This window comes from Brugia malayi (genome assembly GCF_000002995.4).
Source record: "Brugia malayi strain FR3 genome assembly, contig: Bm_v4_ChrX_scaffold_001, whole genome shotgun sequence".
Taxonomy (NCBI): Eukaryota; Metazoa; Nematoda; class Chromadorea; order Rhabditida; family Onchocercidae; genus Brugia; species Brugia malayi.
Genome location: NW_025062479.1, coordinates 767,765 through 784,694, shown reverse-complemented (window position 1 = coordinate 784,694; position 16,930 = coordinate 767,765). Strand labels below are relative to the sequence as shown.

Genomic DNA, 16,930 nt, shown 5'->3' with positions numbered 1-16,930 from the left:
GTGATGAAGGAATTCATGAAATATTATTAATTATACAACTAAGAATGTTTTGTTTCAGATATGTCTAGGAAACATCTGGAAGAACGACAAGGAAGCAAATATGATTTACTGTGAGTTGCATTAATGTTATTAACTTAACCATATATTAGTAGAGAAACTTTTACGTTATGGAAGTGATACTTTCAATATTTTTAGTTTTTTACAAGTATTCTGAATAACTGATCTAATCTTATAGTAAAGGAATGATTTATGTTGTAGCAGTAGAATGAAGACAGCTGTTGAACAGAAGAATTCAGATTTGGTCACCGAAATCTGCAAGCACTGTTCGGAAACTGAAGCTTTGTCATTTCTACGGCATGTTTCCTTTTATTTTAGCCCAAAAGAAACATTATTTGCTTACAAGAAATGACGGATGAAAATATCCTTATGTGTCCTAATAGCTTTTACTTATTTTTGTGGATTTCCACTTCATAAAATTGAATAATCCTCTATGCCATGCAACCCGTCGAAAACCGGAATTGTCATATGTTCCTGGTAGCTGCAACAACTAATCTAATTTTTATTCAGGCTATTTGACAATGCGATTGTTGATGAAATGGAAACAATGGTATCGGCTCTCTTTACAATAACAAGAAGAGCCTTGCCAGTTCTTACCGATAGAGTTAGCCCTTTTTAATGAAGATGTTAAGTTTCTGAAAAAAAAAAAAAAAAAAACGAAAAAATTTCATTTAACATGAAGATCTTAAATGTCACTCAGGTAAAATTCACTGAAGCCTGATCTCTAGCTCTGTTTCTCTGTATTCACTGTTTCTCTCGCTGCTTTCCATTTTCGAGGACGCCAACGTTCGAAATAACTGTATCTTATCTAAACTAGCTTTTATAGCGACAATAGCTGTTACTTTAATCACTCATAGGGAATACTTTTTTCTTTTTGTGATCATTAAATGACGTCTTAAAGTTCTCTTCATTGTTTTATAGTATAAATGAATTTCCAAGTTTCTTAGAGCATTTAAATTGTTTTGGTTGAGTTTATTTTCTATATGAAATGTTAGGATTACTTATGCAACTTTTTTATGTTGTAACTGATGGAAAATCTTATTTAAAACTATTTCAGATTGAAAAAATCATTCACCGTTTTATTTGTTATGGTCAGAGTCAGTTTGTTCGAAAAGCTGCACTGTGTGCTTTGCAGGAAATGAAGACTGGAACAGTTTGGAAAGATTATTTTATTTTGATGGATGTTCTGCAGGAATCACAGGTTAGTTAATACAGAGATGAAAAAAATTGTTTTCTGGAATCAAAAAGCAATGAAACCTTATTACTGATAATTATATTCCTGTATAGTAATTGCCTTTGGTCATTTGCATATTACCTAATAAATAAATGGTTAAATAGTTTGAGTGATTTCATTAATCGAAATCTTTTTGTAGTTTCACTTGGTGGAGCCAGTTCTTCCCATTTTCAACCGTATACTATGCAGATGTGAAGCCACCATGGAAAATGATAATAGCTTGCCTTGGTTTTGGGTACAGCTGCTGTTTGTGAGAGCCTTAGATCATCCGAATGGATGGATACGAGTTTGGGCTGCTCAAAAGGTATTTTCTATCGATGCAGCATTGCTAAAGACAGATTATTCAGTAAGTTTTAGATATTTTTTTCATTATTATCTTCACTAATAGAATAATTTTAAGGTTTAATGAATTGTTTACATGCTACGCTTTATTTTATTTGCCTTTTATTGTACCTCATAAACCACAGAACAGCCATTTCTGTTTCGAGAAAATTTCTTGAATACGGAGATATCAAATTTGATATGACTACATAATTTGACATCAGTAATTATTTCTCTAAAAAATGGGTTCTTGAACAATTCATTCGCAAACTGAGATCAATGTGCATTCATCAATTAATGTCTGAAATCATTTTTTGAATCCTATTGAAGTCCTAATACCACTTAGGGGGTCAGTAATGGATTTCTCTAGTTTAAAAAAAAAGAAATAAGATAGCAGGTAAGAGTGAAAAACATAAAAGAAAAGGTTGAAACAACGAGGAAGAGAAAAGAAGGAGAGGAGACTGTTACTGTTACTAGCAGTATTACAGGGAGGTATCTCTTTACAGGAGTCAAAGCCCATTGTTGGATCTAACTTTACGAGGCATTATCTCGTATATGTTTGCTTGAAAATGTTGTTGTTCATTGAGAAAATCCACCGAAGTGGAACTTCCTTCATTAATGATTCTTGTTTGGCTTGTGTTAAAGTAATGCGTGTTAGTTACTGTGGTGGTAATTCATATCGGTGCGTAATTCCAGTTAACTGACAATGTTTTCAGATCATTTTATCAAGCCTACTGGCTGCTCTTGGTAGCAGTAATATTTATTGGCGTCTTATTGAAGATGCAAAACTAAACAATTTTATCCAAGATTTTGGGTCTTTCCTAGAACGTATTGCTTCTGCTGGTTCGGGAGACGATGAAAGTATGTACTACTTCTGTAATGACTTTTGTGGATGAATATTCTTAAAAATCCTTAAAGACTTTCATTAGTTTCCAGAGGTTTGGTCAAGTAGTATTTGATTTAATAAATTTCTTGACCAATTTTCTAAAATCTAAGTATTAGTAGGGAACTAGGCTGATCGATCGTATTTTACTAAAATATATTAGTAAGTTGGTAGCATAGTTATGCAATAACCACCATTCTTATGGTCAGTATAAAGTAGAATATCAGTACCATATTTTTCCCAGCATCTATTTTTGTTCTTATGAGGTTTCAGCAATTAAAATCATACGTTTTTAGAGAATTTCTTCAAAACATTCGTGCTACTGCTATCGGTGCACGTGTCCAGCTCTACGTCACTATTTTTCGTTTCCTGTTCATTGCAGTTTTGCACGCCGGCACCGATATACAGTAATTGTTTGACATTGTGCAGGTGATTCTGTTTCTTCAACATGTTTTGATAATTGTATATCTCAAAGTACTTTATACTGAATATTTGTAGACCGGTATTGAGTGCAGTTGCTCGCATGCCGTACCTTCCACTTAGAATTTGTACTACAGCAAATTTTTTGAAATTTTTCTTCAAGTTGGCTGACAGGGTTTGTTATTTCATTATATCTTTCTATTATATTTCCTTCCTTACAAATAAGGGTTTCTTTGAAAAAAATGAACTTTCGTTTTCGATTTTTTTGCAGCAAATTTCAGTGAATTTGAATTCGCAACAATTTCCATGATTATATCTAGAACTGGCATGAAGCGTATTGTTTCGCGTCGTTATTATCAGAGCTACCGGAAAATAAATATGGGTTTTTATTACAAGAATTTTTTTACAATACAACTTTTACTGAAACATTAACGAAAAATATGATGGAACAACTCGAAGATTTACAACGCTCATACGTATCATGCTGTTTTGGACGGAGCAATTGGCTTGCTCATGCAATTTATACATGGAAGATAGTAATTTTTTTTTCTTGTTTGAACTTGGAAATAATTCACTTCTTTCACAGAAACATGCGTATATGCCTACACATAGTTGGTTTTTTGAACCATTGCATCTTTTACAATAGTCGCAGTAGAATTCGAAATCGAGAAGAGTTGTCTTATAATCTGTTATTCAATTTGAGCGAATTTTTTGCTATGGCAAGTGAAATTGATCATTTGATTATTATAGGCATTGGATCATGGACGGGCTTACAAATTGGCCATGGGAGTTTTATGCTCATTGTCAGCAGTTGATTCATATTCTGTTCACGACTTCAAAACTGTGGATGTTATGTTGCAGCTCTATACTGTAATTTTGGATGACAAACTTTTTGAAAATGGTTATGAAACATTCTCTCTTAATTTTATGATGTAGTTCAGTGATTGAGTTTAATATATTGAAGTAGTTTCTTACTCAGTTTATCATTCCGTTAGATAATTGTAGCAGATAACTGCTTATTTTAAGGAAGCTGGTATAATATTTTAATCTTTCAGTAATTAACTGCTTTCATTTAATGAGGAATGATATCTCGTTTGTTAACCGTTCAATATTTTGCAGGGCATTTTTCCCAAAAAATTATTCTTTTTTTCTCATGTCGGTGAATGGGGTATAGTGCTAGTAAAGTCTGACTCATTTTCTGTATTCTGTAAAACGAACTTCTGATCTTATTGTTAAAGCCATACAAATTATCGTGTTTCAGAAGATTCTCAGTACCTCAAATATGGTCTTGTCGCATATTTAGATACACGCCTTTTCGCTGATATGAATGAGGTAAACTTTTGTATGTGGTTAGAAATTCTAATCATTTTGTCGATATTTTGTCTTTTTTTTTATTTGTAACAAATAAATTTGAAAAAGATTCTGAAGATATTGGTCGTGTAATTTCATCTCACATATTTAGTTTTGTATATCTTTTTGTATATATCTCACATTTAATTTTTCAGGTCTTTGATTCTAAACGTTTTAATAATTTGCATAAAAAATTGCTCACAATGATGCACGGTATGAATTTTGAACAGTGGCTGATGCGTTCGATGATGCTTTGTAATAAAGTTTGTATTTGCTGTTTTTTTTTAACCAGATGAAGTCTTATTTTTCCTTTCTTACATTTTGTTCTAGTGGTTTCTTAAAGTTGGAAGTCGATGATGTTTATTTATAGATTGGTAAGATGGCATGAATAATTTTTCGTTTTAAATTGTTTTAGACCACCTCGCCATCGAGACGTGCAGAACTGTCTTCAGTCGCAGTAGTTTTGATCTCGAAATATACCAATATATCTCAAATGGCTTGGAATGCTATACTCAGTTTTCTGTTGTCGGAAGAAAATGTTTCTGGAATAAGGTTTGCAGTTTCTAGAAGAGCTGTGTGGAAATTATTTTTCTAGCTTTTAAAAGACTTCTATGAAGAATTAATTTTTGATACTTTTCCATTCATGTCCGTTTGTTTGTTAACGTTTTTATAATCATATTTTCTTTGTTGCAGTAATGTAAGTAGAATGGATATGCTTGGAGAAACCATCGCACAGAATAAATCCGTATTGTGGCGAAATTTTATAGCTGATCACTCTTTTGACTCTATATCCATATTCAAGCTTTGCATCAACTCGTTGAAAATATTCTTCAGTTGGGATTGTCGCCGTGCTTTTCTGGATTTGTTGCTAACTGTGCTAAGAAAAGTATTCAGTTTTTTTATCTTTTCGGTACTTTTAATACCTGTTTCCATATCAGTTGGGTTTATCATTGCGGCAAGGAAACATAAGTAGTTAAGCCATATTGAATGACAAATCGAAAGATATCCCAGAGGCTTGGTACAAACTAAACTAACATGTTAATATCTGATTAACCAAGCTATCTTGCATATGAATGAAGTGGAACGGTTTGAATGGTTTCGTCAGCCTCTTTTTTTTTGTGTGTGAGAAGTTTTTTGTATAATTGTCATTCATCCACCTGAAAGTGTAATGCGTTGAAAGATCATACAGTTCTTTTGACTGAATCTTTGCAACGATTTTTTCTTGTTATGCTAAGTATGAATATGTAGTATGTTTGTTGAATGCTGGTAATTTTTTTTTCTTTAACGAAAGAATTTATATATGCTAGATACATGACCAGATGCTTTATCAGCAAGCATACTACAGGAAATCTCCTGACGTCCTTGTGTTGACCCTGTTCTTGTATTATTCCCTTCCTTTCACAGTGATATATTTTTTATAAGATAATTTGCACTTCATCTACTAATATTATGTTTCAGAGTTCTTTATGAGAGTAACTTTATTTTAATCGTAGGTGCCAATCAGCTGGATGATTGAACAAAGCATTGAAGTGGTGTTGGCAGTTGCCAATGAGGAAAAAAAGACACTTAACTATATTTCTGTGATCAGTGATGTTTTAGCAATTTGCACATTGGAATGCACTTTGCGTACACAGGGAGTTGACAAAATTGCACTGGTAACTTAATGTGATTTTTTTGTTTTCCTTTTTTTGATTGGAATATTTTTTACTGCACGAAAGTAATACATTGTTGGGTGTTGGTTTTCCTTTTTTTGTCATTGCCTATTTCCTTTTTGTTAATTTGTTAATTCTTTTATTTAGCTGCCAGTTTCTATTTAGATGGCAGTAGCTAACCAACATGTGGATTAAATGAATAGACTTCTTACGAGTAGTATGAACTTGTTTTGATAGTTAATTTATGGCAATGACTCACTATTAAAGCATGCATTAAATTACCGGCGGTCTAAATGTTCTAATCTGCCTTGCTTTTCGGATGATTGGAACATCCTTTGTTATTTTGGTCATATATATATAACACAGTATATTATATTTTAATTTTTTTCCATGGACTTTTCAGGTACGAAACTTTTTTCTCTATGATTACAGGAAACTGTTGAGAAATTGTGTGGTGAAAGTGAGCAGAACGTACAAATTGCAGTAGTACTGTCAGACGCATTTTATCAAGCTAAAGAATTCCTGTGTATCGCTTGGTTTCCACTTTTAATTAAAATGTGTGCCTTTGGACCAGTTTGTAAAAAAGACACTGCAGTACTTAATTTAGCTGTTCAAATGGCTTATGCGATGGAGAAATCACTACCGACTGCCAATTATGAGAAGTATTGTTGCTTTTTTTTTTTTTTTTTTTTTTTTTTTTGTGCTAGTGGACATATGGTATTATACTCTTTAAATACAGAATTTTAAGGTTTTAAGCCATTTATATAATCCACAAAATTTGAGAGTTTTTTTTTTCTTGTGTAAATAATCAGGAAGTTTAAGCGGGAGATATTCCAGACTACATGAATGTGCTCAATATTCCCGACTTCGTGCTTTACAAACGGTTTCTTGGATTTCCAAAAATCGCTGTGGTTCCGCAGACAAGTTTATTCAGGAGACTTTTGTCATGATGGAAACTCTTGATGCTTCGAAGAATAAGTACTTATGTTTTCATTAAAAATTTTCGGCATTGAAGATTCTATGGTGGCTTTAGTTACAGAACTGTTTTTATCAATTTGTACCTATTATTCCAGGTATTTTTGAAATTCTTGAATTTCAAAATGTTTGCTTAGCGCATAACTTTTTCGGGATACTTTTTGGTTGTGATCCATGTTTAAACACTGCCTTTGCTCATTTAGGGACTTTATTTATTTAAGATCTTTCGGAATGTCATTGGCTCATCGAAAGAAAACACGCCTGTCGCAGTTACTATTGCTTATCTACAGTTTCGCAAGCAGGGTAAATGTATTGATGTATAATTGTTTGTTACTACCAACGTATTTGATTTGAATGAATTTCAAGGAAATTACGTTCACTATATCTCGTACTTACGGATTACTGGTTCTTTGTTTCTTCATATTCCAAAAATGTTTGTTATAATTTATAATGGACTGTTCAGGAAATTTTGGAAAAATTGGAATTGTTTTGCATAAAATGCTTAAAAGAACCTGTGCAACAACCATCTATTAGACTTCTCGTGAGCTGGATACTTGTGAGACTGTATTGCAACAACGAAGATGCATTTCAGAAATTCATTGGCATTGAAAAAGAAGTAAGACTACAAATATCTTGAAATATCTTCTTTTGTAATCATATTCTATTAAGCCCTTTTCGAGTTTGCTGACAAGGCTAATCAGTGAAAGATCGTGATGTGCTTTGTTATTATTGGTGGATATTTTTCATATCTACTAAATTATAGAATAGATTGTTGTACTCATATCTACCTCTCTCTGCGTTGAAATTTCAATATAGTATGGAATTATTTTTCTAGATTCCTTACAACTAAACTAATATAATATCTTACCTTCTTAGAGGTCTGAGGCAGTGTTGCAGTTTTACTCGTTTAATTTTTAGCTTGCTGCTGCTAGAATCGGAAGTATTAGTTCATGGATTGCAATATTACTGCACGTCACGAAGATCAACCGAACAGACGTAAATTACTACTCATTTTTTCTAATTTTTCTGTGTTATCACCAATCATGACCTTCTGCATGTCTGGTATAATTTGGAATTGAGTTCTTCCTGACCGTGTTGTGTAAGCTGAAATGAGAGATTTTTTTTTTTTTTAATTGAAGATCTTCACGGGGTAGAATTTTCGGTATTTTACAGGCTGCATTTACTCAATGCTTTACATTATTTCACCCGTGGTGTACTGCACAAAATTTTACCGTCCGCTGTACTTCATTGGCAGCTCTCAAATTGCTTTGGAATATTGTTGGAAACAAACTGCGTGATCAGTTTCATTATTTACGTTGTATTATCGAATTTGATGCCGAAAAAGCAGGGTATTTTGATGAATGTCATTCTTTTGTTTGTATGCTATCTGGTAATTTTCCGGAGAAAAAATTTAAGAGGAAACTGCTGTTATTTTGTTTGATGACGAACTGAACATAGATTTTTGAAATTATTTCAGAAACACGAAACGTATAATTGACAGATTATGCAATGATTTCTATTTTGCTTATTTGGATGAGAATGTTGACTATTCTTTGGAGGTTGGTACTGAACAGTATTACAAAATCTGTTGAGTGTGACTAGGTCTTTCAACTTTCCTCATAACTGTAGAATTTCCATAATGCGAGAGTAATTCTTACTAGGAAGATCGAATTGAATTACACTGCAGCACCTAGAGCTTGAATATACTGTACTGTCATTTAAAAAAAAAAAAAAATTTTTATCATCCTTGTGTATGAAGAAGGTTGTATATCATTTGTTGTTCAGTTTGGTGATCTGAATGATATGTATCTAGCTATTTTCAAAGTACTCTTCAGTCCAATCCAGATCCTGGTTTATGAGATTAAATGATTTGGTACATATTTGTTTTTATTTTGATTTGTGATGGGGTTGGACTGTAGAAGGATGATTGACATAATGAGGACCATCTTGTTTTCTTTTTGAAGATATCATTAGTATAGAACACTCTTTCAGACAGTTTTAACAATTCTTCCGGAAAAAGTAGGACTCACGGCACAGGATGCTATAATGTCTCATCTTTTAAAATGCATCTCGATGGATGACTTTGCTTGTGTACACAGGGATTCAGACAATTTGAATCAGTATCCGTCCTTCGTTTTTGGTAAGCTTAATCTTATTTGTTTTTTTACCGCAAGAAACAGCAATTTTTTAATTTTGATATGTCATTTTGAAGCATCCCTAGTCATATTTGAAATACTTTATTATATTGTTAGGGGAAAAAGTACCTTATTCATCAGTTGTTTTCTTTTCTGCACATCTTATTCTTATGAAGTTCATAAAGGTTCTGCAGCTTCGACAAATGACCCGTTGCCTTTCGTTTTTCTGATTCATCAGCTAGCAAAATCCTACAGTATTTAATTTACTGTACTGGAATTGCTTCTTGCTGTTTATGATTGCTTGTCATTTTTATTTTGTAAATGGATTTGTTTTCCAACGATTTAGGTCAAACTCAGGTACAACGACATCAGCAGATTCGCGAACCTGATGGTCTTTCGGATATATCGGTCATTCAGCGGAAGTTTAACGCGGTCAGTGTAAATCGAGCGTTGCTCGAAGGTGTATCTCTCATTGTGGTTGCCTCTCTTCTGGATAAAGCTGCAAATTTAGGAGGTAACTTATTTATCCAAACTGGATTTCAAGTATTTTCAAGTATTTTTCCAGAATTCAAGTATTGATCCTATGAGCTTCTAAGGTCTTATAACAATTGGGACATGTATTCACGCATTATTTTTGTGCTACAGTTCAAATTCTTTTAAACGATATAGATCTTCCCCTTAATAATCATAGGTATTTGTCGTACGTGTGAAGTATTGGGAGTCGAAAAGTTGATTGTCGCAGATCTTGCGAAAATAAAGGATCGAGACTTTATGGCGCTTAGCTTGTCGTCAGAGAACTGGATGAATTTGGAAGAGGTAGAAAATATGCTACATTAGATATTTTGTTCTGCTTAGCATGTTCTGCTTAACACGGTCTCATTAGTTTTGCTTCCAGTCACGCCCGGAAGAGTTGCCGAACCTTTTACTGTCGTTCCGTAACTCTGGCTATGTGATTATTGGTGCTGAACAAACTACAAATAGTACACCATTGCATAAAATTCGTTTTCCGTCAAAAATGGTTCTGTTGCTTGGGTAAGATTTTTTATTTCAATTGCACAAAGGAAGCAAATTTAAATCAGGTGGAAACTGCGTTAATTTTATCTGAAGAGTGATGAGACTCTGATTTTTAAGCTTCGAAATTTTCTTGATATGTTTGAAGCTAAAATATATTGCTTACAGGAACGAAAAGGAAGGAATACCTATGCATTTGCTAGGCTATCTCGATAAAACTGTTGAGGTTCTACAAATTGGCCATACCAGAAGCTTAAATGTACATGTCACCGGAGCTCTGCTTATTTATCGTTTTTTTGAGGAGTTCATTGCGACGAAAACATAAATTTGAAACCTGTGTTTTTACTCTCTAAATTCTTACAAGGAAAAGAGGTTTTCGTTTGTTCTTCCGTCTCGATCGAATTTAATCATTCAGGAAGCTTATGTAAGCTTTCAGTTTTGTATCCAGTTGCCATTTTGCCTTTACTGTTGTATTCAGTTGTGTTTTATGCATACCTTATATATCATTATTCTTCCTCTACCTCCTCTACCATTACCATTCCTGTTTTGGTTGTATTACTATGTTAAATTAAATTGTTGTTTAGTACTTGTTTGTTGTGTTTTTTGGCTAGTTGTTTTACTTCAGAATGTCTTAACACTTATTTCACTTCATGTGTTGCAACTGCCTTCGTTCTTTCTTCTAGTTCTGGTTGCATTCCGGTGTTCTGTGCTCATTCATCCGAAGTGTTTGTTTTATGTTTCTGTTCTCAGGTTTTACTATTATTTATTGTTACAACAGTTAAAACTACAAGATATATTTTTCCGCTACGCCTGTATGGAATCAAATGTAAAAGTAAAAATGCAACAATTATTTGTTAACACAGATATTGAATAGATAACGTCCTAGTGATTATCTTCAAGATGAAAAAATTTGTTCAGCTTTGGGTTTCTTGTGGCATTTTCTCGGGAATGCAGGGAATCACTTAGAAAGGAAATCGTAGTGTTTTACCGTAAATTTTTTTCAGGTAAGAATAATGACGCTCGAGCCAATATGAATTTGATTATTCGCTTATTTGCTTTGGTGAGGGTATTTTCCGATTGGTCTCATATGTAGTAGGCTTGACTTATGTACCATTTCACTACCACTTTTCACTACCACTACCAATTTGATGAAATTCGATTGCTAAATGAAGTTTAGAATTGCTAGTATTCGAAGTTGGAAATTGCCGATATTGGCACATTTAATGTTCTGCAGTTCTTCATAGCAAATATAATGTTCTTAAAAAGATAATGAATCTCTCCTGCCATTGAGTACTTTTCTAGTTCTTTAAAATATTTACTGACTTTATAGTTACTGATTGCCTCATCCCTGTTATTAAATGTCGTATCTGAAAGAAGCTATATTGTAACGATCAATGACCAAAAAGACTACAAGGTTAGTTAAGTGGTTCAAATTTCTTTTCCTTCAAAAGCCAAATTTGGTTTGCTATTTAAATTAGTCAATAATTTCTGTATTTACAGACTTTCAAGTGTATTTTTTACTTAATAGGTTGTAAAATTCCATAACATATGGACTTTTTTTGCAGAAATTATTACGAGTGCATAAAAATGTGTTGATATTATTTTCAAATTCTTCTATGGATAAAAATAGCCAATTGAAAAAAGTGATAAAAATCACAACAGAAGCTGCGAAACAAGCAGTGGGGCAAGGCACTGTTGCTCAAATTAATTGTAACGATGGTGAAACAAAAAAGTTATGTAAAAAACTTAAATTAATCCCGAAACCTTACATTCTGAAACATTACCAGTAAGTTCTTTTCGCTATTACTAAGTGTGGAGTGAATTGGAGCGCTACACGAAACAAAAGTGAGATGACAAGTGTAGCGGAACCTTTTTCGTTTAATAGCTTATTGAAATACACTCTAATTTTTCATCGTTTACGTTCGAAAATTTTCAGAAGTTTAGATAAATACAAATTGATAAAATATGACACATGTAAGTGCGACATGGTACTTTGTCGTCGAGTTAGTTGAGTCGGTATTACATTTGGATTTAAATTTAGCATTAATTCAGATGTGAACTGAACTGAAGCTATTTGCAGAAATGGTGAGTTTCACAAAGATTATGATAGGAAGATAAATACAAAGAGCATCTATCGGTTCTTGCTAGATCCAACAGGTGATATACCATGGGATGAAGACCCGACAGCTGTGAACGTCGTTCACTTAGGTGACAGTTCTAATTATTTTCATACTTCTTTTAAAGGTCATTTCTGTATTGGTTTGACTGTGATTTTTTTCTCACAGATGTATTGGAGGATTTATTTTTAAATTTTTTTATTTTCACATTTGAATTTTTAGATCTCCTTCTTGGTCTAGTGTAAACAGTGAACGTTTAGACTTATAACTTTCAGTTTTACTTATCTCACTATTAGTGAAACCTTGAACTTTCATTCGATCATAGAAAATTTCAGACAATTCTAATGCGCTTCAAAAAACAGTTAGTAGTGGTAAACCGGTACTCGTCATGTTTTATGCTCCTTGGTGTGGCTTCTGTAAGCGTTTGAAGCCGGAATTTAGGTATTCCTTTTTAATCGGCTAACTGAATTTCCGGTTTTCAAAACCTCGTCGATAAAGGTCGTTGATTATGCAAATCATGAAACGAACAGAATTATCACTGCGCATATGTAATTCTCCGTTGATGTTGCTTGCAGTGCTGCAGCAGATCAGTTGAAAGGAAAGATCGTATTAGCAGGCATGGATTTAACGTATCGCGGGAACGAAGTTGTGGCAAAACAGTTTGGCATTGATGGCTATCCAACACTTGAGTACTTTGAGGGTGGTATTCATAAATTTAGATATAAAGGACAAAATTCAAAAGTAAGTATAGAAATATTTCATTGAATTTGCTCAGTTTTGAGTAATTTTAACGAATGCTTGAGTTATACATGTGTCTGTAGTTCATTGCATTATTTTAGGATGGCATAATTGAGTGGCTTAAAAATCCAGTGGAACAAGACTCATTTCTCTCACCTGAAGAGGAAGAGATTTCATGGGCTGAAACCATTACCGAAGTGGTTCTTTTAAGTGATGATACATTTGATGAATTTGTTGCGGAACACCAAAGCGTTTTGGTCCTTATCTATGCTCCTTGTATGTTTATTTCTATTTATGTCAGTCAGTTTAATTAACATATTTACTTCTTGAATATTATGAATAATAATGTTAGGAAAACTCTTGTATACACCTGAAAACTAGCGAGAATTATGAATACAGTGGTATCGATAGAACTGCATGTTAAACACGTTCTCAACTATTATTATGCGTGACGTGACAAGATAATTAAGTCAGATGATGGTTTTCTTATTGTTTTAATTTTATTTTTACGAATCAGTTTTTCCAAATTTTCTGTTTTCGGGTGCAGCCACTGTAAGATGGTAAAACCGGAATTCATTCGAGCAGCTGATCGTTTGAAAAAGGATGGTATTGATGGTGTTTTAGCCGCTGTCGATGCTACAAGCAATATGTAGTTTACTTTTTTTTGTGCTACTGTAAGAAGGAATTTCTAATCTAACTAGTGAAATTCATAATATATTCGTTCTTCTTCCTAAAAGTCTTTAGGTTTTCATATAGAATTTCTATACGTTGAATACTATAAAATTAAGCTTACTTTTTTATATGAAGATATGAAGACGTACTTTCGCTTGCTTCATTAGTTTTATCAAATTTTCAATTTTTTTTTCTTTATCGCTTTATCAAATTTGTTTTTCAGAAAGATAGCAGAGCGGTACAAAGTGGAGGGTTATCCCACCTTTGCATACTTCAAGGACGGAAAGTTTGCGTGGAAAATCAATGAACGTAAAGAAGATGGCTTTTACAATTTCATGAAAAAGTATGTAAGAATTTTTTATCATTGATGAATTCAGCAAAGACTGAAAGTGTTTTAGAGTTTGTTATTTTTTATTAGCTGACAGATGCATTGTGCTATGATTATTATATTGCAGTCCAGTAGAACCTCCTCCTCCCGAACTTTCATGGAGTAAACAATCTGACGGTGTACATGTGTTACATTTAACAGCGGAGAATTTCAAAACTGAAGTTAAGAAGAAAAAACACGCTCTGATAATATTTTACGCTCCTTGTAAGTTCAAGTTTCTTAAGTCCAGCAGTATCGTTCTTGAATGCTTCGTTTTAATGGTGTATTTTTGATTTATAGTGGACATGATCATATTCTGGAGATTATGGGAAGAATGATTTATCCTTAAAAAATCATTGGCATTTTTGATAGTTCCAAGAATCTGAAGATTCTTTGCTTCCGTTTTTATACTGTTAAGCTTGCCTGCCTTAGGTAATTCATTCGGTTGTTTAGAGCAATCACGTGCTGATAGTTTGAGAAAGTTATGTGGTTTTTTTGTTGACATAGTTGTTCGTTTTAGAAAAAGCGATGAACGATCACGCTTCTTGTTTTAACATCCATTGTGCTGATGGTAGGGAAATAGATTTAAACAGATCATTTTTTAAGGGTGTGGTTACTGCAAAAGAGCAAAGCCTAAATTTTTTGAAGCTTCTAAAATACTTGCTGATGATACAAGGATCGTTTTGGGTGCTGTTGATTGTACAACTGAGAGGTCTTTGTGTCAAGAATATAAAGTAGAGGTGAGAAATTACTGGTTTCTGGAACTTTGACAGATGTATATGTTTCGATAAATTCTAACCGTCACTTTTTTGGTTCAGTTTATTTTTTGACTTCCAGTTGATGGCTTAGGAGCTTGCTTTATAAAAGTAGAAAGTGCTGTTGTGAGCGGAGTAGGAGTATTCTATAGGAATCATCATGTGTTACAGTAATCCAAAAAATTTTTGTTAACTGTGTCATAATCCACCTTATCGAATAAGTGGGAAAAATGGCGTCAGATTAAAACTTTGTCGGAAATGGAATTATGAAATTAAAGAATTGCTGATTTGCTGAATCTTTAATCCATCACTGATCTTTTTAAAATAGTATATTTTCAGGAATTTCCAACAATCATTTATCTGTCCTATGGTAAAAATCGTATCGATTATTCTGGCGAATATGAAACTGCATCATTCATTAATTTTGTTGAAAGTGGTGGGCAAATTTTGAAGTGAGCTTCTTGCTTTATCAGAGATTTGTACAATAAATTTAAAATGATTTCAACTATTGTTCCTGTTGTACTGTTGAATCCGTGAAGATGTTATCTTGCTAGGGCTTTATTGTTCCTTTTTTTTTCATGAACAGCGAAATTGTAGGACGAAGTGATGATTTCTGTCTTATACTAAAATATGTCAGTGATAGTTTTACTTGTTTGTTTGTTCGTTGCACGAAATCGAAAAAATGTTTTTGCCAGTAATATTTTATGACCGTGAGCTTTTATTTTCTCCTTATTTTATCCCTGCGACCCTAAAAATACTTTTTTTCTATTGTGTTGTTTTGTCTAGCAAGATATCGTTATTTCTTTTTCCGATCGCGGAATTCTGTTCCTGAATTTGACTTTGGAAATGTAGTGATAGTGCTCGATAAGAACAATTTCGATAAGATTATTAGCAGTGGAAATGTTTTTGTGTTGTTCTTTTCGCCATGTAAGTTTGTTTTAATATTAATTACTAATAATAGTATTATAATGAACAAAGTGAAATCTTGCGGCAGAAATCGGGGAGATTAGTGAAGAGGTAAAGAATAATTTCTTTAATATTTAAATATTTTTGCCAAAAATTCTATGCTGTACAAGTACAGATCATTTTTTCTTGTTTGTTTAGGGTGCAGACATTGTAAAGCAGTAAAACCGGAATTCCGCGAAGCTGCGAAACAGTCTCACTTTGGCAAATTCGCCGTGGTCGATTGTACTGCTTGGAATGGTGCCATTTTTTCTTTATTTGCATTTCCCGATGATATAGAGTTGAAATTTCGTAATAAGTAATTTCTGGGCTTTTCTATTTAAGTTAATACAAGAATCTGTCACGAAATATATTTATAATACATCTTAAATAAATCAGTGAAAACACAAATTGGTGTGGGTAATACATTTAAAAAAGAATGCTTCGAAACTTTATGGTTACGTTTAGTAATTTCTAGATTAGATAGATGATGAGGGTGGGTTCAAGCATGAAATGCTCGGTGGAAATTTGTCAAATTTCAGATCTTTGTGAGAGGTACGGCGTGAAAAGCTATCCAACATTTCGTATATTTGTTAACGGTGTTCAGCATGATTATAATGGCAATCACACTTCATCCGATTTTACTACTGCTTTTATGAAAATAGTTGCGTCAACTAAAATTGATTTATGATGTGATAAATTATATCAAACCGTCAGTTTAATTAGTACCAGTTATTAAGTGACATATTACTGTTTCTTTTTAGGAGTTATATTTGAATCATTTGCTTTGCAGTCTTTTCAGTACAGTGACAGTTTTTACGTTTTACAGTGTCACAGTTCCTTACGGCAGCTTTTTCACTTTTTAATTCATTATATGTTAATTTATATAATTTATGTTTTTTTTGTACATTTAGGATAGGGAGAGAAATCAGCAGAGTACCTACTAAATATAATGGAATGATTCTGCAAAGCTATATGATTACTTTCTTTATTGGTACTAAAATTAATTTTTGCGGTATGTACATACTGTTACGTTTATTTGCATCATTTCATTTGTTTTTTAAACATCTATCCACTCCTTTTTGCTCAATTTCGAGTGACCGTTAATGAAAATCCATCGTCTGTTGATTTAACATTTAACAGTCAAGCGATTGTCAGATAGGACTGCACTGAATTATTTATGCGATAACTATTGTTTTTATTTATGCAGATGATTTCTGTATTTATTTATTACGTTTATAAATATTGCAAATTCAAAACGATCTGAGTTCAAGTTCGTCATTCTTAATGATCGTCTGATT

At 33.0% G+C, this 16,930-nt stretch overlaps 2 protein-coding genes across 2 annotated transcripts; both read left to right on the top strand.

Moving 5' to 3' along the window:
• Positions 1–60: 60 nt before the first annotated feature.
• Positions 61–10,363, top strand: Bm5783 (RNA methyltransferase, TrmH family protein; the record flags this gene model as incomplete). The annotated part of the gene is made up of 27 exons (XM_043073161.1): positions 61–110; positions 259–354; positions 568–661; positions 1,115–1,258; positions 1,431–1,637; positions 2,329–2,473; positions 2,792–2,924; positions 2,994–3,090; positions 3,236–3,451; positions 3,666–3,816; positions 4,177–4,247; positions 4,421–4,528; positions 4,681–4,817; positions 4,959–5,151; positions 5,759–5,920; positions 6,350–6,579; positions 6,755–6,895; positions 7,114–7,195; positions 7,356–7,508; positions 7,811–7,888; positions 8,066–8,241; positions 8,370–8,451; positions 8,885–9,032; positions 9,374–9,541; positions 9,719–9,843; positions 9,923–10,059; positions 10,207–10,363. 27 exons carry the CDS (start codon positions 61–63, stop codon positions 10,361–10,363), a joined length of 3,681 nt encoding a protein of 1,226 aa, XP_042929095.1.
• Positions 10,364–11,068: 705 nt separating this feature from the next.
• Bm16931 (RNA methyltransferase, TrmH family protein) lies at positions 11,069–16,320 on the top strand (the record flags this gene model as incomplete). The annotated part of the gene is made up of 15 exons (XM_043073160.1): positions 11,069–11,098; positions 11,369–11,452; positions 11,604–11,824; positions 12,119–12,246; positions 12,491–12,596; positions 12,731–12,896; positions 12,995–13,173; positions 13,441–13,542; positions 13,789–13,908; positions 14,021–14,157; positions 14,539–14,672; positions 15,027–15,123; positions 15,474–15,614; positions 15,792–15,890; positions 16,172–16,320. 15 exons carry the CDS (start codon positions 11,069–11,071, stop codon positions 16,318–16,320), a joined length of 1,893 nt encoding a protein of 630 aa, XP_042929094.1.
• Positions 16,321–16,930: the final 610 nt, after the last annotated feature.